The following is a 27,137-nucleotide window of genomic DNA, read 5'->3' as shown; positions in this document are numbered from 1 at the left end:
TTCTGCAGTGGTCATAAATCTGTATCTCATCACGAAGAGCCGAACCAGTGTGTCTCAGAAAAGACTTTATTTGTCATTGTCTTTTTTTTAACAAAGCAATACAACTGACCAGCTGATTTGGTAGAACATTAAAGCAACTTCACCTGGTAACACAAACATGAAAATAAAATAAATACACCCACAGGACAAAGAAGTACAATCTATGAACGCATAGTCTATTACAATTGGCCTGAAAATGCCAATCCTCTGAAGAGCTCCTCATTAAAAGGTCAAGATGAGTAACACTCCTTCATACAGCCTCCAGTATACAGTGTAATTTCACTGTATGAATCAGGTATGAATACTCCACCACTGAAGTGGTGCAGGACAAGACGAAGAAAAAATAAATCATACCCTATTTTTGTAAAACACTGGCTGAAAAGGGTAGACTACTCGGAGCCATGACTGAAATTTGGGGGAACACGTTTAACAAAGCTGTGGTATAATTAAAAGTATAAGGGAAGACTACATTACATTTAAGCACACATACTTATTCCTATGGTGCAATCAAAAGACCTAAATAATAACTAGATTCATTATTAAATATTTGCCACATTTGTTTCTCCTACATCTTTACATAAAATTACATTGCTTTATTATAGTTTTTGATAACAGAAAAACATCTCTGCTGTAATCTGTATAGCTGTAGCTAATTTCTATTTAAGTATACAACAGCAAAAGTGTAAGAATCTTTCCCAGTTTTCTGTTTTGTTTCACAGTGTTGTACCCTGCAGATATTTAAGAAAATACTTAAATTTATGACTCCTTGGTACTCAGTGTCTTGTTTTATCCTTCAGTCTTGTTTTTTTGTTCTTTTCTACTTAGGTTTATGTACAAGTCGGAAGCAGTACTTTACTGGTGTCACACTCACTCAATGAAATGACACTGTAATTGCAGGCTGTATTATTAAAGTGTTACCCATTCATGTTCTTTTGATAAAGCTGCAGGGGTTAAGCTCATCTGGGGGCATTGACTGAAGTGGAGTCCTGGACTGAATTATCAGTGGCATCTTCTTCACCTCCAACAACTTCCGACACCACCTAGGTAGAAGAACAGGAGGTTAGGAGATACATTTAGTACATTTACTGTTGGTACATAAGATCTATGATTTTGCCTGAAAAGCTGTCATATTATATTCAAACAATGTTTTGATAATTTTTTGTTCCATAAGGACATCCTATTCAAAAAAATTAAGGAACACACAAATGTCGCAATATAACAAAGTCAGATAACTTCAGGGGTATCAATCTGTCCATGCACAAGTGATCATGAACCATTTTCACCTGCTTTGGTGCAAATGAGGCAGTTAGCACCTCTCAGCAAGAAGCTTCTGGTTGTGAATCCCATTTGAACTTGGAGCCTTTCTGTATGAACTATCTGAGTGGGTTTTTTCAGCATACTCCAGCTTCTTCCCACAGTCCAAAGATATGCATTTTGGGGTTAGGAAAATTGGTGAGTTCCAATTGCCCGTAGGTGTAAAAGTGAGTGGTGTGTCAGTCCTGTGACAGACTGGTGATCTGTCCAGGGTGTAACCTGCCTCTTGCCCATGTGTCAGCTGGAATTGGCTCCAGCTCACTGCGACCCTGAATTTAACTGAACGGAATAGAGAATAGATGCATGCTGCAAATGAAAGTGATCACATGGGCACTATAGATGGAAAAGCAAGACAGCCCTAAAAAAAGGCAACATATTTGCATGTGGTGGCCACAGACAAATGGTCTCTCCTTATCTTTCCCGACTGATTCTTTAAAGGATTTGTTTTTTGCTTGTGTCCTTGTCACTGCTGGTAGCATGAGGCAGTACCTGCAGCCTAATCAGGTTTCACAGGTTACTCAGTTACAAGTTACTCAGTGACAGATCTAGAAATGTTTACATGAGGTGGCAAAGGGGTGGCAAAAGGTTTCAGAAGATAAACCCGACAGTAGCGGTAGCTGCCACCCCCTTTGCCCCCCAGTAGATCCACACTTGCAGTTTTCTCAAGATGGAAGGAGGAGCAGGACGAACACTGTCAGAGCCCTACAGAATGATCTCCAGCAGCTACACGTGAGTGATTCTGACCAAACTGTCAAACACACTCTCTATGAGGGTGACGTGATGGCCTGACATCCTCGGTGCTCACAGCCCAGCACCATGCACCTTGATTGGCATTCACCAGAGACTTGTGACTGGATGTTAAGCTTGCTATTTGGTTTGACAGCACAGAGGAGAGAGGAGGATAGAGAGGGAGAGAGCAGGATGGAGCAAGCAGAAAGAGCACTGGGCCTTAAGTATTGTATAAATGTCATTCTCCTCAGGGTCTGAGCATACCTAAATGTCTGATCCTAAAACCGTCCCTGACATTTAGATAGAAAATGCAAATACCCAGTAAAAGATAATCGGTCCAACATATTGGCCAAAAAATTGGCATCATAAGTTGGCCATTAGCTGCCCTGATTTCGAAAAATCAGTATCAAAATCGCTCATAGAAAATCCCATATCAGTCGACCTCTAATTTTGAATACAGCCCTCTATGGGTTAATGATTTTGGTTTCTATCTGATTATGTAATGAACAAATTACACAAAGTACATTTGCAAAGATTTTCAATATGAACAATTCATTCATCAAGATCTAATACATGATTTACAGTGGGTACGGAAAGTATTCAGACCCCTTTAAATTTTTCACTCTTTGTGTCAATTGCAGCCATTTGCCAAAATCAAAAAAGCTCATTTTATTTCTCATTAATGTACACTCAGCACCCCATCTTGACAGATAAAAACTGATTGGACTTGATTAGGAAAGGCACACACCTGTCTACCTTACAGCTCACAGTGCATGTTAGAGCAAATGAGAATCATGAGGTCGAAGGAACTGCTCAAGGAGCTCAGAGACAGAATTGTGGCAAGGCACAGATCTGGCCAAGGTTACAAAAGAATTTCTGCAGCACTCAAGGTTCCTAAGAGCACAGTGGCCTCCATAATCCTCAAATGGAAAAAGTTTGGGACAACCAGAACTCTTCCTACACCTGGCCGTCCAGCCAAACTGAGCAATCGTAGGAGAAGAGCCTTGGTGAGAGAGGTAAAGAAGAACCCAAAGATCACTGTGGCTGAGCTCCAGAGATGCAGTAGGGAGATGGGAGAAAGTTCTGCAAAGTCAACTATCACTGCAGCCCTCCACCCGTCGGGGCTTTATGGCAGAGTGGCCCGACGGAAGCATCTCCTCAGTGCAAGACACATGAAAGCCCGTATAGAGTTTGCCAAAAAACACATGAAGGACTCCCAGACTATGAGAAATAAGATTCTCTGGTCTGATGAGACCAAGATTGAACTTCCTGGCGTTAATTCTAAGCGGTATGTGTGGAGAAAACCAAGCAATGCTCATCACCTGGAGCATCATGTTGTGGGGGTGTTTTTCAGCTGTAGGGACAGGACGGACTGGTTGCAATTGAAATGAAAGATGAATGCGGCCAAGTACAGAGATATTCTGGAAGAAAACCTCTTCCAGAGTGCTCAGGACCTCTGACTGGGCCGAAGGTTCACCTTTCAACAGGATAATGACCCTAAGCACACAGCTAAAATAACAAAGGAGTGGCTTCCGAACAACTCTGTGAACTGGAGAGGATCTGCAAGGAAGAATGGCAGAGGATCCCCAAATCCAGGTGTGAAACACTTGTTGCATCATTCCCAAGAAGACTCATGGCTATACTAGCTCAAAAGGGTGCTTCTACTCAATACTGAGCACAGGGTCTGAATACTTATGACCATGTGATATTTCAGTTTTTCTTTTTTAATAAATTTGCAAAATTTCTACATTTCTGGTTTTTTTTTCTGTCAAGATGGGGTGCTGAGTGTACATTAATGAGAAATAAAATGAACTTTTTTGATTTTGGCAAATGGCTGCAATGACACGAAGAGTGAAAAATTTAAAAGGGGTCTGAATACTTTCCGTACCCACTGTATGTGTTGCCTTAGTTTTGTTGAGCACTATAGTTTCTCACTTTAACTCAAAAACAAGCAAACTGGCTACACTTCATAGCCCCTTCTCAATGTGCCCACTTCGAGCAGGTTACAGATGAAAATCCATCATCAATTAAAAAGTGGTCTCAGCTCACATACTGAGTCAACTCTACTAATGGATCAATGTAGAGCTTGAGGGATGAGGACAGGCTGTATTAATTCTATACTCAAAAATGACAACGTGACTGCTGCTGCTCCATGTCTTCAAGCCAGTAGGACAGTGGACTTGTGATATGATTCAGACATTTTGTATGATTATGGATGATGGAGGGTGCTGAATGTAGAGAGTGTGAATTTGGGCTACAACATTTAATAATCGATTAATCAGTCAGAAGCACATTCAGCCAGAGTCTCATTTCCCCACGATGCAACACAGATCACCACAGGAATTCATTCCTGTTGGTTGTCATCAAACTGTTCAACTCCTCCCTCTGAAAATCAATCTGTCCATTATTAAGTTATTACCCTCATTAATCACACAATGGGGAAATTCCATTACCACCCAAAGTGCACACACACAGCAGTGAACACACACACGCCGTGAACACACACCCAGAGCAGTGATATTGAGGCTATACATAACTTTAATCTGCTCAATCAACCTGTCCTGTTCATAGTTTCAATCCATCTAGTCTGTTCCATGTTAAAATATGCATATTTAAATGGTGTCTTTCTCTATTTTTGTCTTATTATCTGTATTTGAAAGATGTCAGATCAATAACATATGTTATTGTATTTCATTTTTAACTTTACTACTACGACAACTAACTTACTCCCACAAGAGATTAATAAAGTATTCTGACTCTGATTTAGCATGCACTTAAACATTACTAGACATTATCCTGGTGAGCTGCATGGATCATGGACTGAATATTAGCTGTATTCCTAAGAGCACCACTGTAAAAAGTCTGGGTACTGTCGTGGTGTGAGCCAGTGGCAGACAGACCGTCAGGAGCACCAGGACATTTCCCGGTGGCCTACAGACGATTACATAGCAGCACGATAAGCTGACGAACTCTCAATATACTCGCATCAAGCAGTCACTGCTTGATGCGAGTATACTTGATGCAATGCCAAAAAACAAACAAACAAAAAAAAAAAAACAATCATAGCATCTATCAGACACACACAGCAACAATAGTGCATAGCAACCATAGTAGATAGCAACTGTAGTGCATAGCAACGGCCTACTGCGTGTCCACCAAAATTGCTTGCATTTAGAGTGGCCTGGGATGGAGTCAAATCCCTGGCCTGAATCAATGTTTCAGTCCACCCCTTGTGTGAGCTCTGTTGTCTCCCACTGTGGCTGCATGTGTTAAAACAACTCCAGACTATCTCTGGGTGTGATTCTCAATACATTGTAGGGAGTTTATATGTGAACACAGAAACATTTAGTACATACCATCTCCGACCCGAGGCAGTCATCAGAACAACAGTGTGTGTATGTGTGTGGCATTTTTGCTGTCACATTCAGAGACAGCAGGTAAAAAAAACTAAACGTGCCAGAGGAAATACAGACATGAAGCCTAAAAAACACGGAGGTTAAGGTTGACATGAGGCTCATGCCTGTGTCAGAGTCAATGCAGACTCAGATAAAACAGAAGTCTGTCGATAAATATATTTGTTCCCAAATATTTTAATAATTCATTTTTACTGATAACAATTCATTGTTGCACCCCTGGTGTGAATTGATTAATTGTAGCAACAAATAACCCACAACACTGAGAATACAACCAGAAATTTAAAGCATCTGTGACTTTAAATGGTGAAATGATGGAAAATGAATTGGACCTTGACATGAAACACTGGTGTGGGTGAAACAGCCTAATGCAAGCACTAAAACACATTTTCTAAGTATGTTTTTTGGGCATTTTATCAGGCCACAGGAAAAAGATACAAAGATGGAGAATGACATGGAATATAAAGGTCACTGGTTGGATTTAAATCTTTGAGCTTTGCAGTTTAGTCATAAATGCCTAGACTAACAGAATACTACCATGAAAACCATTTACTTCAAACTTGGATTGAAAAATGACCATGTTTCCCTCTTTTTACTGACCACAAGTCACATCACATGCCAAAGTATGTTTACTGTTATCTACCTTTTCAAAAAAAACAAACAAACAAAACAAACAAACAAAAAAAAAAACAAATAGCCTGAGGGAGAATGCACTCAGTCTCGCAAGACGCTGGCTTGTGGGCAGATATCAAAAAGATGCTACATTTTCAAAGCATGAGCAACACAGGTGGATTGCAAGTACAGACATCTCATTAAAGATTAGGGTCACAGTTTTTCAGGTTTGCCTGTAAACATATGCCTTGCTGTAATCGTTCCTCATGTTCATATAGATCCTTTTCCAAACAAGCTTCCACTGAATATGAAGAAGGTAAAATCCTAGACTTATGTTAATACGAGTGAGTTGGCCAAATCAAAAAAATCATTTTTTTGTTTCCATGGGTAGAGTCTACAATGACAAACTTTGGAGGTTTCCACCTTAATTTGAGAAAAGTTTTACACAAAATGAGGATGGTGTTTTTTCCACATTGTTTCCTGAACCATATCAGGATGGGATCACTTAACAGGTACTATAAACAAGAGTAAGTATTACATTATTAAAGTTTTTTTAATATATTGATGAAAGACAAACTTGAAAATTTGAAGTTATGCTTTAATTTGCTTCTTTTTGTGCCCAATTTGCATTGTAGCTCTACAATCATTCATCCCAAAAATTTGACACACATTGAACTTGATCTTGTCACAGGTTGCACCTGAGATTTTATGAGACCCATCTCTCATACAATGAAGATTTTTATTTTTATTTGCACAGTGTGTAGGTGCCACCACTCAACAGTTTCAGGACATTAAAGACAAAGCTCCTGATTTAAGAGTTAACCTGGTCATCCATGATGGCATCTGAAAGCTCATGTCCTGAGGCGTCTAGGTCGACCTGGTCTGGGTCTTCTCCAGTCAGGATCTCCATTGGTGCCTCAGCAATGGCTCTGATGGTCTGGTCTTCCAGGGCCAGAGCCGTGTCAAACTGAAGAGGCGATGGAGGACCTTGCATACCATCCCCTTCCACATCCAAGTCCTGTATACCAGGGACATTTATGAAACATGAGAACATGCTGGAGTATCAATTTGTAGTTATAGGTATATATTTGTTAAATTCTTAAAGAGGTCTTGTTGTATGATACAGAACAAGGGCTGTGTTGTTGCATCTGGGTTGACCAGCTTTGAAACCTTGCCCAAAGGAATCACTTGGAATTGTGTAATGAGGTATATATGTGATCATAACTTGAATTCAAAAGCTAAATTTCATATAGTTGTGCAATATTGATAACCATGGTATTTTGCTGTAATGCATAACAAAGACCATCTAAACTGTATTATCTGTGAAGATAAACTGCATGTTCTCTATAGATTCATTTGTAATAGGCTGTTGTGGGTTAAAACCATCCATCAGCTATACCACTTCTACTTTTAGGGTAAGGGGGGGGGGGCTGGACCCAATCTCAGCTGACATTGAACAGAGAGGCAGTCCGAAAGAGGTTTTGCACACATGCACCTTCCAGCAGCTAAACTACATCACTACATTGAGTCTAGAATAAGAACGTGACAAAATAATTGTTAGAACTATATCTAAGTTTGGTTTTGTAATACATTCATTTTTGGGTGCGCAGGTCATGTGACACCCAATGTGTGCGATGCTAAATGAGAGTTCACTCTCTTTTGTGCATTCAGTGATTCAGCTTTCTGTTATGGGCAGCTATGGACAATCAGTGCTTTCTCATCCAGTTTCAGGTAAAGTCCCAACAACAGTCACACAGGAGCCACTTGAGCCGATTGGTCAGGAGCAGCCAACACAATGTGTAGACAGACATGAATCACTGTATACTGGACAGTGTTAGAAAAAGAATGCTGTGTACAGCAGGGGGTCTCCATGTCAGGACTATTACAGGGGAAATGCTAAGGTCTCATCTGGACAGGCAATAACATATGAGAGCACCCACCAGCAAAAGAGCATCGGGTGACAAGTGGGGAACAGGACATATTTGTTACAGTATATATACATTAGAAGAGAGTGGTTGAAGCACATTATATCTGCATACATCACTGAATTCTAGGGGAAGGCTCTCTGTAGGCTGAAGCTCTGCTGCACTCAGATACATGTCTTTGCTTGTAGAGGTGAGCTGCTCCTGTGGTGGAGGTTCCTGCTCAGGCTGGTACATGGGGGGAGGCAGGGTGAGGTGAAATGGACAACGAGGATCATCAGACTGACCCATGTGCACTGTACGGTCACATGGGACATCTTTCAGGCCTGGGCACATTTTGAAAAGCACCTGATTGTTGTCCTGGTAAATGTCTGAGTGCCTGGTTGTCAAGGAAAATGACATGCGCGCACGCATGCAAAATGAACACAAAAACATATCAGATAAAGTACTCAAACATTTACTTTACAAACATAACACAGTAGCTTAAGTTGTCTGAGCATTAATACTTAGTTCACAATGTGGCTTAGTGTATAGCCTTGTGTATTGGAACCCAAAATTCAGTGGCTATTTGCAACTCAAGTATTCTGTTGCTCTTAGCTGATACAACAAATAAACTAAAATATATTTCTTGTTGAATGAAGAATATTCTAGTCAAAATTCGGAAAGTTCTTTGTTCCTTCCAACTGAACCGATTAGCCCCTTTGTAACTGGGAAAAAAAAAAAAAAAAAAATCAATATACCACAGGAAGGATTTCATGTGGGCTCCCTTTGAAACCAGCAGCTACTGCAAGCTGCTGGTCTTGATTGGGGCCAGGGTAACGATGGGTCAAAAAAGAAAGGTAATTAGAGCTTTAATGAGCAGAGAACCCCAGTTAGTTTACAGCTTAAGTTTGAAAATTTTTTCTTTTTTTTTTTAATGCTACACAAGAAAACCATACAGCATGTGGGTTCTTACAGGGACAAAAGCTCATACTATTCTGGCTCAACTGATGCTAACAGGGTTACGGAGGATACGTGAGACACAGTGTCGGGCCATAGGCAGGCAGGGATTGGTACACCTGGTTCCTTTGACAAAGGAGATGCATTTCTCATACACTGTTCTTGAATGTGGCTACAACAGAGAAACAAAGTGTTAGATAACGGTAAAACTTTAAACTGGAGCAAACAACAGCAAGTATACAGTATTTATTTTATAACTGTAATCAGCTTTAAGATCAGCTGATTTTTCAGAGGAAAATTCTTCAGTGTCCGCCTAATGGGCTTCATGTTGGTTCCATTCTGCTGCACTCAAAATATCTTGAGCAAAATGTCAATACTAAGCTATGTATTTTCTTAATCCACTATAGTCGTAGCCAACATGCTTGAGGACATAGCCAACATAGTACTATTAAAGCACAAAGGTCTAAATATGTGGTGTGTCTTAGGAATCATAGTGGGTAGCAATATACCACCTCCTTCCCACAGATGATTCCCTACTTTTGACAAATTTAAAAAAAAAAAAAAAAAAAAAATAAATAAAAGATAAAACATTAAGAACATTGTTAAAAGCTTTTGGGTGCTGGTTAGACAAAACCAGAGAGTGGACTGCGTTGCCTTGGTTTCTAGGACAATATTTTTATAATACAGTGGGTACGGAAAGTATTCAGACCCCTTTAAATTTTTCACTCTTTGTGTCATTGCAGCCATTTGCCAAAATCAAAAAAAGTTCATTTTATTTCTCATTAATGTACACTCAGCACCCCATCTTGACATAAAAAAACAGAAATGTAGAAATTTTTGCAAATTTATTAAAAAAGAAAAACTGAAATATCACATGGTCATAAGTATTCAGACCCTGTGCTCAGTATTGAGTAGAAGCACCCTTTTGAGCTAGTACAGCCATGAGTCTTCTTGGGAATGATGCAACAAGTTTTTCACACCTGGATTTGGGGATCCTCTGCCATTCTTCCTTGCAGATCCTCTCCAGTTCTGTCAGGTTGGATGGTGAACGTTGGTGGACAGCCATTTTCAGGTCTCTCCAGAGATGCTCAATTGGGTTTAGGTGTGGGCTCTGGCTAGGCCAGTCAGGAATGGTCACAGAGTTGTTCCGAAGCCACTCCTTTGTTATTTTAGCTGTGTGCTTAGGATCATTGTCCTGTTGAAAGGTGACCGTTCGGCCCAGTCTAAGGTCCTGAGCACTCTGGAAGAGGTTTTCTTCCAGGATATCTCTGTACTTGGCCGCATTCATCTTTCCTTCAATTGCAACCAGTCGTCCTGTCCCTGCAGCTGAAAAACACCCCCACAACATGATGCTCCCACCACCATGTTTCACTGTAGGGATTGTATTGGGCAGGTGATGAGCAGTGCCTGGTTTTCTCCACACATACTGCTTAGAATTAACGCCAAAAAGTTCAATCTTGGTCTCATCAGACCAGAGAATCTTATTTCTCATAGTCTGGGAGTCCTTCATGTGTTTTTTGGCAAACTCTATGCGGGCTTTCATGCACTGAGGAGAGGCTTCCGTCGGGCCACTCTGCCATAAAGTGCCTGCAGTGATCGTTGACTTTGTGGAACTTTCTCCCATCTCCCTACTGCATCTCTGGAGCTCAGCCACAGTGATCTTTGGGTTCTTCTTTACCTCTCTCACCAAGGCTCTTCTCCCATGATTGCTCAGTTTGGCTGGACGGCCAGGTCTAGGAAGAGTTCTGGTCGTCCCAAATTTTTTCCATTTGAGGATTATGGAGGCCACTGTACTCTTAGGAACCTTGAGTGCTGCAAAAATTCTTTTGCAACCTTGGCCAGATCTGTGCCTTGCCACAATTCTGTCTCTGAGCTCCTGGGGCGGGTCCTTCGACCTCATGATTCTCATTTGCTCTGACATGCACTGTGAGCTGTAAGGTCTTATATAGACAGGTGTGTGCCTTTCCAAATCAAGTCCAATCAGTTTAATTAAACACAGCTGGACTCCAATGAAGGAGCAGAACCATCTCAAGGAGGATCAGAAGAAATGGACAGCATGTGAGTTAAATATGAGTGTCACTGCAAAGGGTCTGAATACTTATGACCATGTGATATTTCAGTTTTTCTTTTTTAATAAATTTGCAAAAATTTCTACATTTCTGTTTTTTTCTGTCAAGATGGGGTGCTGAGTGTACATTAATGAGAAATAAAATGAACTTTTTTGATTTTGGAAAATGGCTGTAATGACACAAAGAGTGAAAAATTTAAAGGGGTCTGAATACTTTCCGTACCCACTGTAGGTAATATGCCACTGGAAGTAATTCTAAAACAGTCATCAATAAAAGACTAATGGATGCCAACACCTGTGTTATGATGGTTTTGTGTTTTCAAGTTTTCACAAGGGATGTTTCCGCAGAATCACATTGCTTTGGAGTTTTAAACATAGTTTGCAGGATACATGTAACACGGTGGTGGTGGCAGATGGTCCAGACTAGAGGTCGACCGATATGGGTTTTCTCTGGCTGATGCCAATATTTAGAAATCAGGGCAGCCGATGGCCGATATATGATGCTGATTCTTTTGGCGGATTTGTTTGGTCGATTTTAATTTTCCCCCTTCATCACACAAGGTATAACAGTGCATTATTGTTATGTTTGTAGTATTTTTTTGTCCTTGCTCTTTCTGCTCCCATGCTCAGCAACTTCTGGCAGATATTGCACTTGGCCTTCCCTGATGTTGGCTGAGTGAAATACTGCCATACTGGGTTAAATTTCTTTTCAGCCATCAGACTATAATTATTAAAAAAAAAGATTTGTCATTTTAAACTCACCTTTTCTATAATTACATTATTCCATGCACATCACAATCCTAATATGTTTTGGATAAAAACAGGATTGATTTATTGTAGGGTACTTGTCATGATCCTTATGTTGACAGACACTGCTATAATTCAAAGGGCCATAGTCTAAGAATATGCGTAAATAAACAATATATGCAACAAGTCATTTGCATGTGAAAGTAGAAAAGCACGCAGGTCAGACAAAACTTCAGACTAAAACGTGCACATTAATTTTCCTCATTAAAAGTGTATTTTTTTGGTGGCAGCATCGTGCCCGTGTTACGTGTGTCGGACGCACAGACTTATTGAGGAACGTTATCCTGCATGTTTTAGCAAGAATTTCACACGTTTTTCACATTATACAGATTTGTTGCACACATGACGGTCAGCGTCAATTCTAATACGGTACGATGCAATTACATGTTGGAAACAAATGGTTTTCAACGGCCATCAATAGCTGAAGCTATTGTGTATGCGACGATAATAATTTAGCCGCTGGACTTGTTAGCATGTTTTGGTACCTGTGCCTACAGCCTAAACTACAACTCGCTAACAATACAGACCAGACAATCACTCTCCAAAAGTAGCTTCATATTCAACCAATGAAATGTATAAGGCTAAATGAAAAACGAAAGATAAGTACTTTCTTATCGTTTTTGGACGTGGTGACAACCTGCTTCACGTGCTCCACAACAACACTTAACTGGTTGCAGATGTGCCTGCCTATAAATCGGCCTAATGTGCAGTGAAATCGGCCAATGCCGATTAATTAAAATGTGCAAAAAATTGGCCGATTAATTGGCTCGGCCGATAGATTGGTCGACTTCTAGTCCAGACATATAAAATTTTTTGCGATTTGGGGAACTGGGTATGTAATATGAGTTTCAAATCTTTAGTGGTCACAAGAGCTACTGCTTTCTACTTTTGACCATGGTGGGGTCATACCTGAGGACCTCCTTCTGTCACAGCCTGCCTCCTCTCTCTTAACTGCCGGTGTAGCAAGGCCTCCACACCATATCGACGACGGTATCGACGCAGAGCTTTAAGCTTCTTCAGGTTCTCCCTCTCCTTCATGGACAGCCCCTCTGGCCCTGTCAGCAGACTGCTCCCTGTTAAATATAAATGCAGCTAATCACTCAGGACTGCTCGACAATAAAAGATTGAAGGAGGACTTTCTAAACAGAACTGTTGAACATCTAAGTAAACAACGCAAACACTTTTAGTAGCCAACTAGGTGTGTATTTACCCAGGGTTTCGTGCTCCACTTTGCGGTTGTGCAAGTATCGCCGTTTTTTCTCCTTGAGCAGGTGCTGCAGGCGTTTGAACTGGTCGATGTAGAGCGACTGGAGCCTGATGAGTTTTTCTCGAGTGATGAGTGCCACTTCCTCTGCTGTGTACACTCCTGCATGCCTGAAGTTAGGCAAAAAAAAAAAAAAAAAAAGAAGAATCAATTCACCATTAAAGCCACTAATGGCCCATATCACTGCTCTTCTCAACTCCTCAAACAAGCACATACGAAGACACCTTTAACCCTGAGGGGTGGGCGAACGCGCCCGCGCGTTTTGTGGCATCTTTTCCTGATAACGCCGTAACAAACTTAAATTACTCTGTCAATTTTGATTGTACAGATAACAGCAATATATCATTCGAATCTGTAAAGGGTCTAGTTTGATTTATATACACTCATAATAACTACAAAATGCTGTGCTTTTGTAAAAAAAGAAAGCAAACAGGGTGCATTCTGTCTTCTCTGTCCCTGTCATCTCTCTCCACAGACACGTAAATAAAACAACCAGAATCTCAGCGAACACTTGCCTCATAAAAATAAGAAATATATGGCCAGAAAGCTTGAAATGTCTTCAATTTAAATGAAACAATTCAAGTAGAAAACAAATCATCACTTTTTATTTAATCCGTATGAACATAAGGAGCAGTACGTTTTCTCGTGTTTCACCTCATAACTAATGTGATCCCGCCTCGCACTGAGCGCACTGTTCATATGAAAATAATCTGAGGTGAGCTAGGTAATTATGTGCACATCCCTGAGAAATGGCATGAAACGTCAAGTTTCATCACAGAATTTACTCACTTTTTCTGTGTGTTTGGATGATGGCGCGCTACGCGGGTGAAGACACGCGTCGTATGTTCCAGACAGAGACAAATAGTTAACTTTATCCTCATAGTAAAAACACAACTCAAATGACAAACATTTGGATGCGCATTGTATTGCACTAATTCCCTCTCAGCCACATTCCTGATTGAAAGGCTCATTATGCGGGTCTTTGTCTTCTCAGGTAAATCACATGGCGGGATCACATTAGTTATAATGAGGTGAGACAGGAGCAAACTGCTCCTTACGTTCATACGGATTAAATAGAAAGTGATGATTTGTTTTTGACTTGAATTGTTTCATTTAAAAGAAGACATTTCAAGCTTTCTAGGCATATTTTTCTTATTTTTATGAGACAAGTATTCGCTGAGATTCTGGTTGTTTTATTTATGTGGCTGTGAAGAGCGATGACAGAGACAGAAGACAGAGAGCGCACCCTATATGCTTTCTTTATTTTACAAAAGCACAGCATTTTGTTATTATGAGTTTATACAAATCAAACTAGACCCTTTACAGATTCTAATGATATATTGCTGTTATCTGTACGATCAAAACTGACAGAGTAATTTAAGTTTGTTTTGGAGTTACCAGGAAAAGATGCCACAAAACACACCAGCGCATTCGTCAACCCCTGAGGGTTAAAGTTTTTTTGTTATGAGAAGATCATGAATTGCTTATTAATTACTTTTATTGTAAAATAAAACATTTCATTGAGGAAAAGAAAATTTGTGTTAGTATAACTCTACTAAGTTACAGTGGGTATGGAAAGTATTCAGACCCCTTTAAATTTTTCACTCTTTGTGTCATTGCAGTCATTTGCCAAAATCAAAAAAGTTCATTTTATTTCTCATTAATGTACACTCAGCACCCCATCTTGACATAAAAAAACAGAAATGTAGAAATTTTTGCAAATTTATTAAAAAAGAAAAACTGAAATATCACATGGTCATAAGTATTCAGACCCTGTGCTCAGTATTGAGTAGAAGCACCCTTTTGAGCTAGTACAGCCATGAGTCTTCTTGGGAATGATGCAACAAGTTTTTCACACCTGGATTTGGGGATCCTCTGCCATTCTTCCTTGCAGATCCTCTCCAGTTCTGTCAGGTTGGATGGTGAACGTTGGTGGACAGCCATTTTCAGGGCTCTTCAGAGATGCTCACTTGGGTCTAGGTCAGGGCTCTGGCTGGGCCAGTCAAGAACGGTCACAGAGTTGTTCCGAAGCCACTCCTTTGTTATTTTAGCTGTGTGCTTAGGGCCATTGTCCTGTTGAAAGGTGAACCTTCGGCCCAGTCAGAGGTCCTGAGCACTCTGGAAGAGGTTTTCTTCCAGGATATCTCTGTACTTGGCCACATTCATCTTTCCTTCAATTGCAACCAGTCGTCCTGTCCCTGCAGCTGAAAAACACCCCCACAACATGATGCTCCCACCACCATGTTTCACTACAGGGATTGTATTGGACAGGGGATGAGCAGTGCCTGGTTTTCTCCACACATACCGCTTAGAATTAACGCCAAAAAGTTCAATCTTGGACTCATCAGACCAGAGAATCTTATTTCTCATAGTCTGGGTGTCCTTCATGTGTCTTTTGGCAAACTCTATGCGGGCTTTTATGCACTGAGGAGATGCTTCCGTCGGGCCACTCTGCCATAAAGTGCCTGCAGTGATCGTTGACTTTGTGGAACTTTCTCCCATCTCCCTACTGCATCTCTGGAGCTCAGCCACAGTGAACTTTGGGTTCTTCTTTACCTCTCTCACCAAGGCTCTTCTCCCACGTTTGCTCAGTTTGGCTGGACGGCCAGGTCTAGGAAGAGTTCTGGTCGTCCCAAACTTTTTCCATTTGAGGATTATGGAGGCCACTGGGCTCTTAGGAACCTTGGGTGCTGCAGAAATTCTTTTGTAACCTTGGCCAGATCTGTGCCTTGCCACAATTCTGTCTCTGAGCTCCTTGGGCAGTTCCTTCGACCTCATGACTCTCATTTGCTCTGACATGAACTGTGAGCTGTAAGGTCTTATATAGACAGGTGTGTGCCTTTCCTAATCAAGTCCAATCAGTTTAATTAAACACAGCTGGACTCCAATGAAGGAGCAGAACCATCTCAAGGAGGATCAGAAGAAATGGACAGCATGTGAGCTAAATATGAGTGTCACTGCAAAGGGTCATCACTTTTTATTTAATCCGTATGAACGTAAGGAGAAGTCCGTTTTTTCCTGTCTCACCTCATTACAGGTAATGCGGTCCCGCCTTGTACACTGTCCACTGTTCACATGTAAATAATCTCAGGTGAACCAGGTAAATATGTGCACGCCCCCAAGAAATGACAAAATATCAAACTTCATCATAGAATTTACTCACTTTTTCGGCGCGTTTGGATGATGGAGCGTTACGCACGTGAAGCGGCGCTCCTTACATTCCTCACAGAGACAAATAGTTTAGCTTGTCCTCAGAGTAAAAACACTGATTTTAACTCAAATGAGGATCGTTTGGCTCCTCATTGTGTTGTATTGTACAGCACTAATCCATCCCATCTACATTAACTGAAAGGCTCATTATGCGCGCCTTTGTCTGGTCGTTCAGTGCGTCTTTTGTGTTCTCAGGTAAATCACATGACTATTCATCCTCAGACACACCCTCTTGCATATGGCCTTTCTGGACAAAAAGTGTCTTAGAAAATTTAAATCAGTGTATTGTTTACTGTGAATGTGTGAACAAGATGACATTCACAGCACTCTGAAGTAAACACTTTAGCCTACAACATGCAGGTCTCCAAAGTCTTGTGAACCAATGTTCTGTTTGTGTTTTATGGTCTTATTTTAGTGAGTAAAAAATTGTAGTTTTTCACTAGCCATGCATAAACACTTTTTTCTCAAAAGCACAATAATGTATAAACTTGAAGCTCACATATTATTGTAGCCAATTTTGTGCTGATTACAGTGTTATCAGGCTTTAGACATTAATATGTTTAAAAAACACTGAAAAAAGCACAAATGTCAGGACATGTCAAAATTTGTCCAGGCCCCAAAAACCCCCTCAGACCCCAGAGGGTTAACCTGCCTACTTTTTTTTTTTTTTTTTAAAGTTATAAGTAGTTCAACCGGTTCTTTGTTACATTACCAGGATATTAAGGAAGCAAGTCTTATTTGGTCAGCATGCTGATTTGTCTGACCTTAATTCATTGCTGCTTTTCCAGTGTGCACAAAGTATAACCCTGCTAACAATTAGCTTGTAGCAAGAAACAGGAACAGATGGTTCATAACGCAGATAAAGGACCGCTGAGCCTGCATCTAGAAAGCAAAGATGTTTGCATACACTGCAACATAAATCCAATGAAGTGAAAATGCAGGTTTTGATCAAAACTTGTGAGACATTTAGATAATGAAGCCTACTTTAGAGGATCTTCATGATCACTGTCAACACTGTCAGCTTCACTGTCGGGGTCTCCTCTCCATGTCTGGTCAAGTACCAAGGGCCCCTGCTCTTCCTCACTCAGGCTGTCCTCATCTGCCCAGAGAGGGTCTAGTTAAACATCAAGATCAAATCTATACATTGATGACAAAATAAACTTCTAGAAAAATGACATTTGTTTTACTTTGAACTAGACCATTTACCAAGAATACGATTTGCTTCAGAGCGGCCTCCATCAAGGCTGTGTGTTTCTGCACGGTTGTATCCGCTAAGCTGCGATAACAGCGACTCTGGGGTTGGGCCTGAAGAAGCCTTTCTCATTTGAGCTCGGAGAGCCATGGCATTCCTGCGAGCATGCTCTGCACAGAATGTCACTCTAAAAGATCAGACAGATGCATTAGACAAAAAAAAGCTGCTTCAGTTTGTTCTCAGGTGTTTAATATTTGTATCTCCTTAAGTCTAACTTATTTCTGACCACTATTAAGAGAAATTTGTGTTCCACTCACCCATCTTTCCTCTCGACTTTTGGTGCAGCGTTGGGGCAGCGCTTGCCGTTTTTGGCAGACACATAGCTGCACTGCTTGTAAGGTGCATTCTTGTCCTCCAAAACATGTTTGATACAGAATTCAAGGCCTTCCAGACGGGGCTGAGAGCATGGTCTCTGGCTAAAGGAGCAGGCCTGGGGCTCCTGAGGTCGGGCTGTCTGCGTCACTCGGTTTCGACTTGATGGTAAAACATGGATTCGTATCCTGTTCATTGTAAGTCTGCAAAGATCATTAAGGAAGTAAGTATTCTGATAATCACCTGAGTATATTTAGTCAAATATGACAAACTGTTGTTACAGCTTCTTAAATGTAAGACTCTGGCACTGTTCTCAGTTATGTATAAAAGCAAACTTCTGATCTTTGGGTATTGTAATGTCAATTTTAATTATATAGCACTTTAAAAACAACATCCAGTTGACCAAAGTATTTTACATAGACAGAATGAAATCTTCAAATATCTATAACAATTAAAATTAGTATATGCAAAACAAGAAAAAAACAACACTGTAATATAAATGAGATATAGTTATGAAGAATTAAACAAAAGTATCAAACTCTACATATTATTAAAAGCCAAAGAAAGTAAAAATGTTTTAGGCAAAGATTTAAAAGAAGCCAGATCTCTAGCTGCTCTAACATTCAGAGGGAGAGTATTCAAAAATTTAGGGGCTGCAAAAGCAAATGCACAAATTACCACAAGATCAGTGAGACAGGATAGAGTCAGACCATAAAAACAAACAAATAATAAACTAAAATCAATTCAATTCTAAAACGGACTGGGAGCCAGCGAAGCGAGGCCAATACCGGGGTTAACGTTATATGCTCAAATTTATTCTGGAGACGAGGAAGGGACAACTGATTGACACAAAAGTATTGGGCATTGCAATAACTAACTCTAGAAGTAATAAATGCATGAATCGCTAATCGCTATAACAGGGAATGTGACAGAATATACCCAACGTTATTTTTTTTATCTCTTCAATCAAGTTAAAGTATACGGGTCTTGTACATACAGGATGTAAACAGCACTCTATAAATCTAAATCAATAAGCAAAACTAACGTTAATATTACTGATCTTAAAGTTAAAGCAGGAGTCCAAGGGTCAGGGAGCTTACCAGATACCAGATTTTCACTTTTTATATTTAAGTTAGTAGACACAAAGGCAAAGTCCTAAATATCAAAAGAATCATAGACATAGTACCCCAAGAGATAGCTGTTACATTTTTTTTGTTTGTTTTAAAGTTAGCGTTAGGTGTCCTACAAGCACAGTGCTCTGTCTTGAATAACTAACGAGGCACCAGTACAAGCTTTAGCCCGCCTCTCTTTCCTGCGTCACTCTTTCAGTTATGGAGTCGCCATCTTTGTTTAGCAGTTGCTAATACCAGCTACCTACTAACTTTCACAATTTGCGGACTAAGAAGACAGCCTTGCCGATCGACGAAAACAGATCGTCATCCTTCTCTATATTATCGAAATGCTTTCGAGCCAGCAAATTAATATCTCCTCATTTTGAGCTGATAACCGCTTACCTTCCTCTCAGCTGGCCCAAGATCTACACCTTCTGAAGCACGCTACGCCGATTTTCCTGCATTCCCTAATAACTGCCACAGCTACTGCAGTCCTACACTGACCCCGCCCACCCGAAGCTCTGATTGGCCACAACCGCACCAGCTTGTGGAATTTCATTTGACAACCTAGTCGCCATTTAAACTGCCACAAAACTTTCATTGTACACCCACAATACTGCAGCAGGGAACTTCCGTAAGGTCGTGTAATGCAATACGCGTTTTCTTAAAATATGTATTGACTTTATTTGACAGTAAAGCAACCACATTATATCAAAAAGAAACAGTGTTCACATATAACGTTTTAACTGAAAACAAAATCCCAAAACGTTTCATTTCCAGACCTGAGTGTGACTAAAAACACCAAGACGTGAAAAAACATGAAACTTACTGTACCTATGATTTTGCATTGTTAGGTTGCATGAGTGTCTTACGTTTTTCTCACGTATGGGTTTATTTTGAAATGCATGTTCTTTTGTATGTATTTCTCACAGCATAAAGTTAATACTTAAATTGGAAGATTTGTCCAGATTAAATAAAACCTATTAAAAATGGCAATGATAGATTGGACATCTACTCTAACAGTGGATTATACATGTAACACTTGTCAATTGCATTGTAAGCAAATCTGCTGAGATATATTTTCAGTGCATTTACTGTTTCCCTGTTACAACCAAAACTTGAAGAGCAAATAAAACCTCTGCTGCCTGAACAAAGAGCTGTACTTTTGAGCATATCTTCCATATACCAAGGGAACAAAAATGTTTACAGTTGTATGGCTGATTTGTTGTACTGCACTACTGTGAATTGCCTAAACAAAGGGTTTTGATTATAAACTCATAGAAGCAGGTTGAAAGCAGTAATCCTATACACACACACAAAAAAACGTATAAAGATTAACATGAATTAAATGTACAGATGATACCAATAGCCCCTCTTCTACTATTGTTATTAAACAAAATCTTAACAGTTAGGACAGTATTATACTTCAAACTCATGACCCTGTAGTGGAGGTATATGGATATAACCTGCTTGATGTGTGTGATTTCACACAATGAAAGAACACAATTTTTCAATGAATAATGGCTTGTAGAGGGTTTAAAAACATTTACAGTTTAGTTTGAAAGTCAGGTGCCAAAAGACAGCTTTACATGGAAAGATCAGACCAGCACAGAGATCTACACAATAAAACATCCCCAAAGGAGGAAATGCATAAATGAAAAACAACCATAAAAACAGACTGATGACCTGTTATTAATCTTTCAAATTGTGAATACTATTTTTTATAATGTGCTTGATATGGTCACGACAAAGTAAGCAACAGAAAACTTGTTTTTTCTGGCGTATTTTCGGGTTTGAAACCAATACCCTGAAAATGACGTGTATCCATATATGCTGCTTATTTATACTCTTGAATGTAGCTGTGATCATCCTAAGACTCTTGAGGAAACATGACAATAAATATTTCTTATACGAAGGCATTTTTTTGTTGGCTGTTCTTCATTGTGACCATGTCAGATAGATATCTGAAGTATTTAATAAATTGTACATGTATATCCTTGGTATGAACTTTGTCCATTAGTGTAATCAGTAGAGAACTGAATATGGATATTTTACAACCATTTAAAACAATGACTGCAACACTCAAAATCTAGAACCCAAGTACAAGTTACCTTAATGTACATATTTTTTCTAATTTTTCCTAGCAAAATGTAAAAACAGTTCATGTTTGTTTTAAACATTTTATAATCTTTGTACAAGTCTACTAAATAATACAAAAAAATAAATTCAATAAACACCAGGAGTAGGGAAATCACCTATTTTTAGGTTAGAGAAATTTAATAAAAAAAAAAAAAAAAAAAAAAATGTTGAAAAATGGCTTTGAAGACATGCACTCTCAAACTAGCCTGTATAAGCCTGTAGGAATATCCCTCTGTCCAAAATAAACGTAGGGGGAAACTGTAAAAGGGTAGAAAATGGGGCAATTAAAAAAAAAAAAAAAAAAAAAAAGCATTCACTTAATTATTCACTTAATAAATAACACAATAAAAACCTTATAAAAAGACCACTGGTAAGAAGACCTAACAGGTTTATTCATGATTTCAAGATGATGACCTCTCTTAAAACAGTAATCAGATCCCATCATTACATTTCATTTGAATTAAGAAGAAAAGGCAACACATGTTCTCTACATTTGCCTGTGTGATTTTTTTGTTTGTTTTCATAATTTGTAATCTTTTTAAGCCTCTTATTGCCTTGCAAGTGAATTGTAAAAAGAACAACTAATATGTCACCAGTACATTTCTTTGCTGTCACACTGAAGCCCATTAAATTTTGTTGGGTCAGTCCAAAAACATATTATACAACACTTTATGTAACAAGATGGGTGTCTGTAATGTCCAGTACAATGTACATAACATCTCCTGATGAGGAATTCATTTGGGTAACGGTGGCAATGGTGGAGGTGGTTCTGAAGGCAGGGGTGGGGGCCTAGGGTTGTTCCCCCTGGAGCCACCGCTGTAACGGTAGTCTCCATATTGCGGTCTGTATTCAAACATGGACGGTTGTGACGGCTGGACCCCCTGTGCACTAAGAAGAGAGTTTAGCATTTCAAAAGTGTCCTGAAACTCATTCGACTGGGCACCACCTCCTGCACCATGCCCATTAGTGTCTGTCTTGTCGCTTTTGGAGTGTGGATAGCTCCCTTGGTGGGGGGGAAGGCCCAGGGTAGGAAGAATGTCAGGACTGGGCCCCAGAGTTTGCCCAGAGGACGACGACAGGGATGGTAGCTGATAAGGATTCCTAGATGACTTACTAACTTTAGAGGGAGGGTAAGACTCTGCTGTGGGATCTTGACAGTGCGCCCTCTTTCGTGAGGCTGAAGAAGATGAAGAACTTGTTCTAGAGGAGTCACTTGGGAGCTTTTTGCTGCTTCCTAATGCCCCACTGAAACTCGATGAATGTTTATGTGAAGAGGAAAGTGAGGCACTGCTAGATGAGGAATGGTGGTGATAGTGGTGGTGATGATGGTGGTGGTGATTAGATCTGTCTCTGTGCTTGTCCCTGCTCTTGCCCTCCTCTCCAGTACTTCCCCTTTGCTTCTCTGGCACTCGTATTCTGACTTTGATGTCCTGATCCTGACCTCGGGTGCTGCTGCTGTGCCCACTGCCTGGTCCACCTGCTACAGGGAAGCGCACTTTCAAGCTCCTGTCATGCCTCTCTTTCTCTAGGGGGATTTTCAGAATAATAGGTGAAGGGTTGGACATGTCAGAGGAGGAAGAACTGGACTGCTGGTGATGATGCTTCTCTTTCCTCTGTTGCTGACCAATGAGAGCCTGGGCAGCATTGGCATAATCCCTCTTCACACTGGCCTCCATGTTCTCCAGTTTCCTCTTTTGGGCAGCTAGGACATCTGCGTTCTTTGCACGGTACTCACTCAGCGATACCTTAGCTGGGGCATGTACCTCATGGTTGGGTGGTGGCGGCGGTGGCGGCTGCTCAGATCCTCCTTGACTTTTTCCACTCCAAGTCTGATCACTGCCAGATGCACCCCTCTCCTTATCACCCATGGATGAGGACGTAGAGGCAGAGGGCGGAGCTGAGAGACTCATCAGGCCTGCCACCGTGCTCTCTGATGAGGCCATAGAGATCATGCTTATCATAGTGTCCCTCTGATCACCTTCCTCCTGGACTTTTGGCTTGACTTTTGGTGTTTGACCTCCAGCCTGGGAAGTAAGAAAACAGACAACAACAGAACAGATGACAAAAACATCCCTGTCTAATACAAGATGATCTATAAGTCACAGTTATAAGTCACAATGGAGCAATGGGGGGAAAAAAAGATTTTGTATACCTTCCAGTTGCGGATACGTTTCAATCGGCTAGGTGTTTTCTCCAGGATCTGAAGGAACTCATGGGTAAGCTCTAAAGCAAGTTACAGGTTAGAGTTGTAATTAATCTTACTGATAACGCCTCAATGACATGATTCCTGTGTGTACTTTGAATGGACTAGATTACAGCATTTACCATCCAGCAGCTCAAGTGTGACTGTGGGATCAACATACTCCCACCAGTGTTTGCCATCTGTAGACACAGGGATCTCCCAGTTGGACCATTTGCAGGCGAGATGGATGCACACACAAGCCACAACAGGTGGACTATACTGCAGGCAGAATGTGGTCAAGTGCAGACTATATGGCAGGATCCGTCCCAGGGGAAAATAAATAAATAAATAATAGAAACAAGAGGAGAGAATACACCTTCAGTATATTGAGTTTTTTAGTATTATGCACAAAAATACAATAACATGTTGCACTGTGTTATGTAATAGACAAATTCTGTGTTCATAAAAAAAAAAAAAAAAAAAAAAAAAAAAAAAAAAAAAACCACTGAGTCCCTGGATTTTCCAGGGAATTGTGAATATACCTGTTAGTTGCCATAAAGTATGATGTTTGGGCCAGATCCTTACTCGCTGGGACAACAACAGAAAAAAAAAATACACTTAAAACCTGCCAATTCACAATTTCATGTACAAGCTTACAATTATTTTGAAATGCCCAAGATTGCACAAATCTGAAGAGGCGATGCTCACCTCTAACAAGTTGGGTGCACTTGACAACATGTGTATGTGGATGGTCAATAGTGATTTCAAAAGCTGCAACAAAAAAAGGACAAAAAAGGAAAAAGAGTTTAATAAACAAAAGAAGACATACTATAATGTCCACTAAATGGAGCCATGGAAACAACTGTTTTCCCTCTAATAGTAAACATTAACAAAAGGTCCCTGAAAGAAATAAAAAATTAATACTGTTCAATGTTAAGTGTTGCAAAGAACAATGAGGAATATTACATCATGGACAACATGAAAACATCAACAAGTGAAAGTGAAAAACAACACTGTCAGTAAATTACTTTCAGTCATTAACTGGTTTCGAGAAACTGCAAAAGTTTGGTGGTCTCAGTTAATCTTCCACTGCCCTATTCAAACCTTGGAAACATGGGGAAGGCTGTAGCGGACACAATCAAAATATTATAATGCAGCAGTTCTTAACACAGACATTAAACAAATGGCTAAAAATATGACCCTAAAAAAGAGAGAAATGTGAGCTGTTAAAACACATAATGGAAACAAACACTGAAACAATGAGTAATAGTGATTTAGATGATACATGAGTGTCACTATCCAACGCTTCTAACCACATATGGGATTCTGTAGACAAAAGAAAAAGGTTAACACCACTTTCTATAACCACATGTCTTCCTGGGGGGAGTTAAGGGACCCAGCTCTTCCTTCCCAACTTACCCAAGGTCTGGAGTATTATGCTCTCAAGAATGACCAGGTCTTGGGCTTGTTGCAGGTAGGCCTGAGGTTGAGAGGACAGGCAAATTACTCACTGAGTGGCCTCTGTCCATTGTCAAACAAGAACAACTGGACACACTATGTGCTTCTGAACACGTCTGACGATTGATCTGAAAGGCTCTCAAAGTTAAACATGAAAAGTCGGTTTGCTAATGTTTGAACGTATGAAACCTACTTGTCTCATAGAGCCAATAACAGATAAATGATGAAATGGTTAAAGCTGCATAGCCAGTACAGATGCTCTCATTTAACTAGAAAATGTGTTTAACTTCCAACCTTAAAGTAAACTTTTAAGCATTAAAGTGAAGTTTGAATCCAAATTATTAAGACAGCAAGAAACAAAGGACAAACGGAGGCTGTTTTTTTTTTTTTTACTTACATCACTGCGTACATCTGGTGAAGGTTCCTGAGGATTGAGACATGCATGGGCCACCTTGATAACATGTTCCAGTTTTCGGGGCTGCTCCTCGACCTTTGCAGCAAGGAAGAGAGCGGCAGGAGCAATAACCTGTTGAGGTGAAACCAAATTGTATTTATGAGCTGACTGACCAACACTTGCACCAGACTTCCAGTGTGCATGCTAAATGAACTTACATTTCTGTGAAATCTGGTGAAAGACTGGACCATGTAGAATCGATGCATGTACACAATGGCTGTGTTAATTGTAAGCTGGGATCTGATACATGACAGTTAAGAACAATGTACTCTGCCAAAACATCAAAACAGCTTTAATGTATATCCTAAATATAGCTAAAGTCACTGGTCCACATATAAAATACCATAAGCGAGGAGCTCAACTTAATGAAATAATCCACATCACATCAGCCTGTTGTCACAACAGTAACAGAACAAGTTAACGCTCCAGCTGGCTTCAGCTGACCTAGATTGATTAAATAATGCATAGAATAGTTAAATAAAACCAGTACAATACTAAAACACAATGCTTCTAAAGATAGCAATAAAGCGATAAAGGTTTCTTCACTAACATTAACATCAGTACGGAGAGATGCTAATGCTAACGTCATCAAGGCCCGTCGACCACAGAGGCCTTCGCGGCTCTGGTACAGCTTACTGCCCCCCCCCCCCTTCCAAGCTATCGTGAAAACGGTAACAAACTACTGCCGAATACAAATGGGTAACATAAAACCAAACTAAAAGTCTCCCTGCGAAACTGATACCGGCCATACTTTCGGCCAAACCGGCTCCATGAGAAGCTAAACTTCGCTAGCTAACAAGCTAACGTTAGTTAGGCGAGACGCAAGTCGTCCCCTCGACAAAAGATACACATTGAGCCGCTGTCCCATGTCCTGGAGCAGGTTCGCCGCCTGTTGCCTATAAGACAGTTCCTTATCGGGATCAAGTCCAGCTCGCCGAGAGGGGCTGTTGTCGATCTGTTGTCGGGTGTAGTACCATTTGTTATTACAGCTTGCAGGGAGAGAACGAAACGAAGCCGCCATCACTGAGAAGGACGAGAGTTTAAAATTTCTGCGCGTCACAGGAACATACGTCACACCGGGAGACCTGTTAGTGTAACTCAGTTAGTGACCAGCAGGGGTCCCCAAAAGAACGCAAACACGCGCGCACACAGACTAACTAGTAACACTTTCTGATAAGGCTCCATTGAGGGTTTACGAAGTGTATTTAATGGATGTTTTGCCACTTAAGTAATTTAATTATGTTTCACAGATAAGTTGTAAACTGTCACTAGCAACTTTTATGTTTCCTCTTGTGGAAAATCCTCCTTCATAATGCCACTTTTGTCATGTTAGCTCTTTATTTTAATTCATCAAGAAAGGCATCTCCAATGGACTCTTTGAGCACTTACCTTCTGAAAAAGGGTTGCAGGAAATCTTCACCAAAATGAATGTACAAGATGCTTATTAACATTTACATCTGCAGACTTAAGAAATTATTGCAGAAACCTTAATTCATTTGTTAAATATTCAGCAATTCACTCATTCATTATTCAGTATATTTACATTTCTGCAAGGGATGATAAAACTGGGATTTCCTCTGCTTGTCCCATTAATTTAGTACATATTACATATTGTATTATATGTTAATTATATAATGGGGACAAAGTGCTGCTGTCATAAGAAGATGCAATCAAACAGATAAAATATACATTAGTTTAAGGACCTCTGACTATTATCTTATCAAGCTATTGTCTATTTTAATGTTAAAAATGTTGCTCAACAGTATTTATTGGCTATACTTCAACATGTAACTTTAAACAAAGTAATACTACTGCTAAAAATATCCGCTTAAAATCAAGTCAGTGATTCTCTACAGCAAACTCCAAGTGATTACAATACAGATACAAAGAGATGCAAGAATTAAACAAAGC

At 40.1% G+C, this 27,137-nt stretch overlaps 2 protein-coding genes across 5 annotated transcripts; both read right to left on the bottom strand.

Moving 5' to 3' along the window:
* Nucleotides 1–48: 48 nt before the first annotated feature.
* kansl2 (KAT8 regulatory NSL complex subunit 2) lies at nucleotides 49–19,551 on the bottom strand. Of its 2 annotated transcripts, none has more exons than XM_026332090.1 (10): nucleotides 19,396–19,551; nucleotides 17,827–18,084; nucleotides 17,524–17,696; nucleotides 17,302–17,431; nucleotides 13,054–13,217; nucleotides 12,753–12,916; nucleotides 9,044–9,140; nucleotides 8,147–8,400; nucleotides 6,931–7,125; nucleotides 49–1,079 (listed from the first exon to the last, which is right to left on the bottom strand). In XM_026332090.1, exons 2-10 carry the CDS (start codon nucleotides 18,075–18,077, stop codon nucleotides 996–998), a joined length of 1,512 nt encoding a protein of 503 aa, XP_026187875.1. In that variant the 5' UTR covers nucleotides 18,078–18,084; nucleotides 19,396–19,551; the 3' UTR covers nucleotides 49–995. The 2 variants fall into 2 exon arrangements, with proteins under 2 accessions (XP_026187875.1, XP_026187876.1); XM_026332091.1 differs by having other exon boundaries at nucleotides 17,302–17,416.
* A 106-nt stretch (nucleotides 19,552–19,657) lies between these two features.
* On the bottom strand, nucleotides 19,658–26,253 carry ccnt1 (cyclin T1). Of its 3 annotated transcripts, none has more exons than XM_026332089.1 (9): nucleotides 26,075–26,253; nucleotides 25,385–25,466; nucleotides 25,170–25,298; nucleotides 24,734–24,794; nucleotides 24,023–24,085; nucleotides 23,857–23,902; nucleotides 23,458–23,621; nucleotides 23,285–23,355; nucleotides 19,658–23,156 (listed from the first exon to the last, which is right to left on the bottom strand). In XM_026332089.1, the coding sequence occupies exons 1-9, from the start codon at nucleotides 26,245–26,247 to the stop codon at nucleotides 21,867–21,869; spliced, it is 2,079 nt and encodes a 692-aa protein (XP_026187874.1). In that variant the 5' UTR covers nucleotides 26,248–26,253; the 3' UTR covers nucleotides 19,658–21,866. The 3 variants fall into 3 exon arrangements, with proteins under 3 accessions (XP_026187874.1, XP_026187872.1, XP_026187873.1); XM_026332087.1 differs by having other exon boundaries at nucleotides 23,857–23,911; nucleotides 26,075–26,251; XM_026332088.1 differs by having other exon boundaries at nucleotides 23,857–23,911; nucleotides 25,385–25,459; nucleotides 26,075–26,186.
* Nucleotides 26,254–27,137: the final 884 nt, after the last annotated feature.

This window comes from Mastacembelus armatus, chromosome 7 (assembly GCF_900324485.2).
Source record: "Mastacembelus armatus chromosome 7, fMasArm1.2, whole genome shotgun sequence".
Taxonomy (NCBI): Eukaryota; Metazoa; Chordata; class Actinopteri; order Synbranchiformes; family Mastacembelidae; genus Mastacembelus; species Mastacembelus armatus.
The sequence above is the reverse complement of the archived record's forward strand: the minus strand, read 5'-3'. Positions and strand labels throughout refer to the sequence as shown.

Bases quoted from the DNA above. Each gene is read 5' to 3' on its own strand.
- kansl2 (XM_026332090.1), bottom strand. From the start codon at position 18,077: ATGAACAGGATACGAATCCATGTTTTACCATCAAGTCGAAACCGAGTG. The intron at 17,697-17,826 runs GTGAGTGGAACA...CTGATCTTTTAG, and splicing joins AAAGTCGAGAGGAAAGATGG to AGTGACATTCTGTGCAGAGC. The intron at 8,401-9,043 runs GTATCCTCCGTA...CCAGGCACTCAG, and splicing joins GGCCCGACACTGTGTCTCAC to ACATTTACCAGGACAACAAT.
- ccnt1 (XM_026332087.1), bottom strand. From the start codon at position 26,247: ATGGCGGCTTCGTTTCGTTCTCTCCCTGCAAGCTGTAATAACAAATGG. The intron at 23,622-23,856 runs GTATATTCACAA...CCTGCCATATAG, and splicing joins TACTTTATGGCAACTAACAG to TCTGCACTTGACCACATTCT. The intron at 23,356-23,457 runs GTAAATGCTGTA...AACTTGCTTTAG, and splicing joins CACACTTGAGCTGCTGGATG to AGCTTACCCATGAGTTCCTT.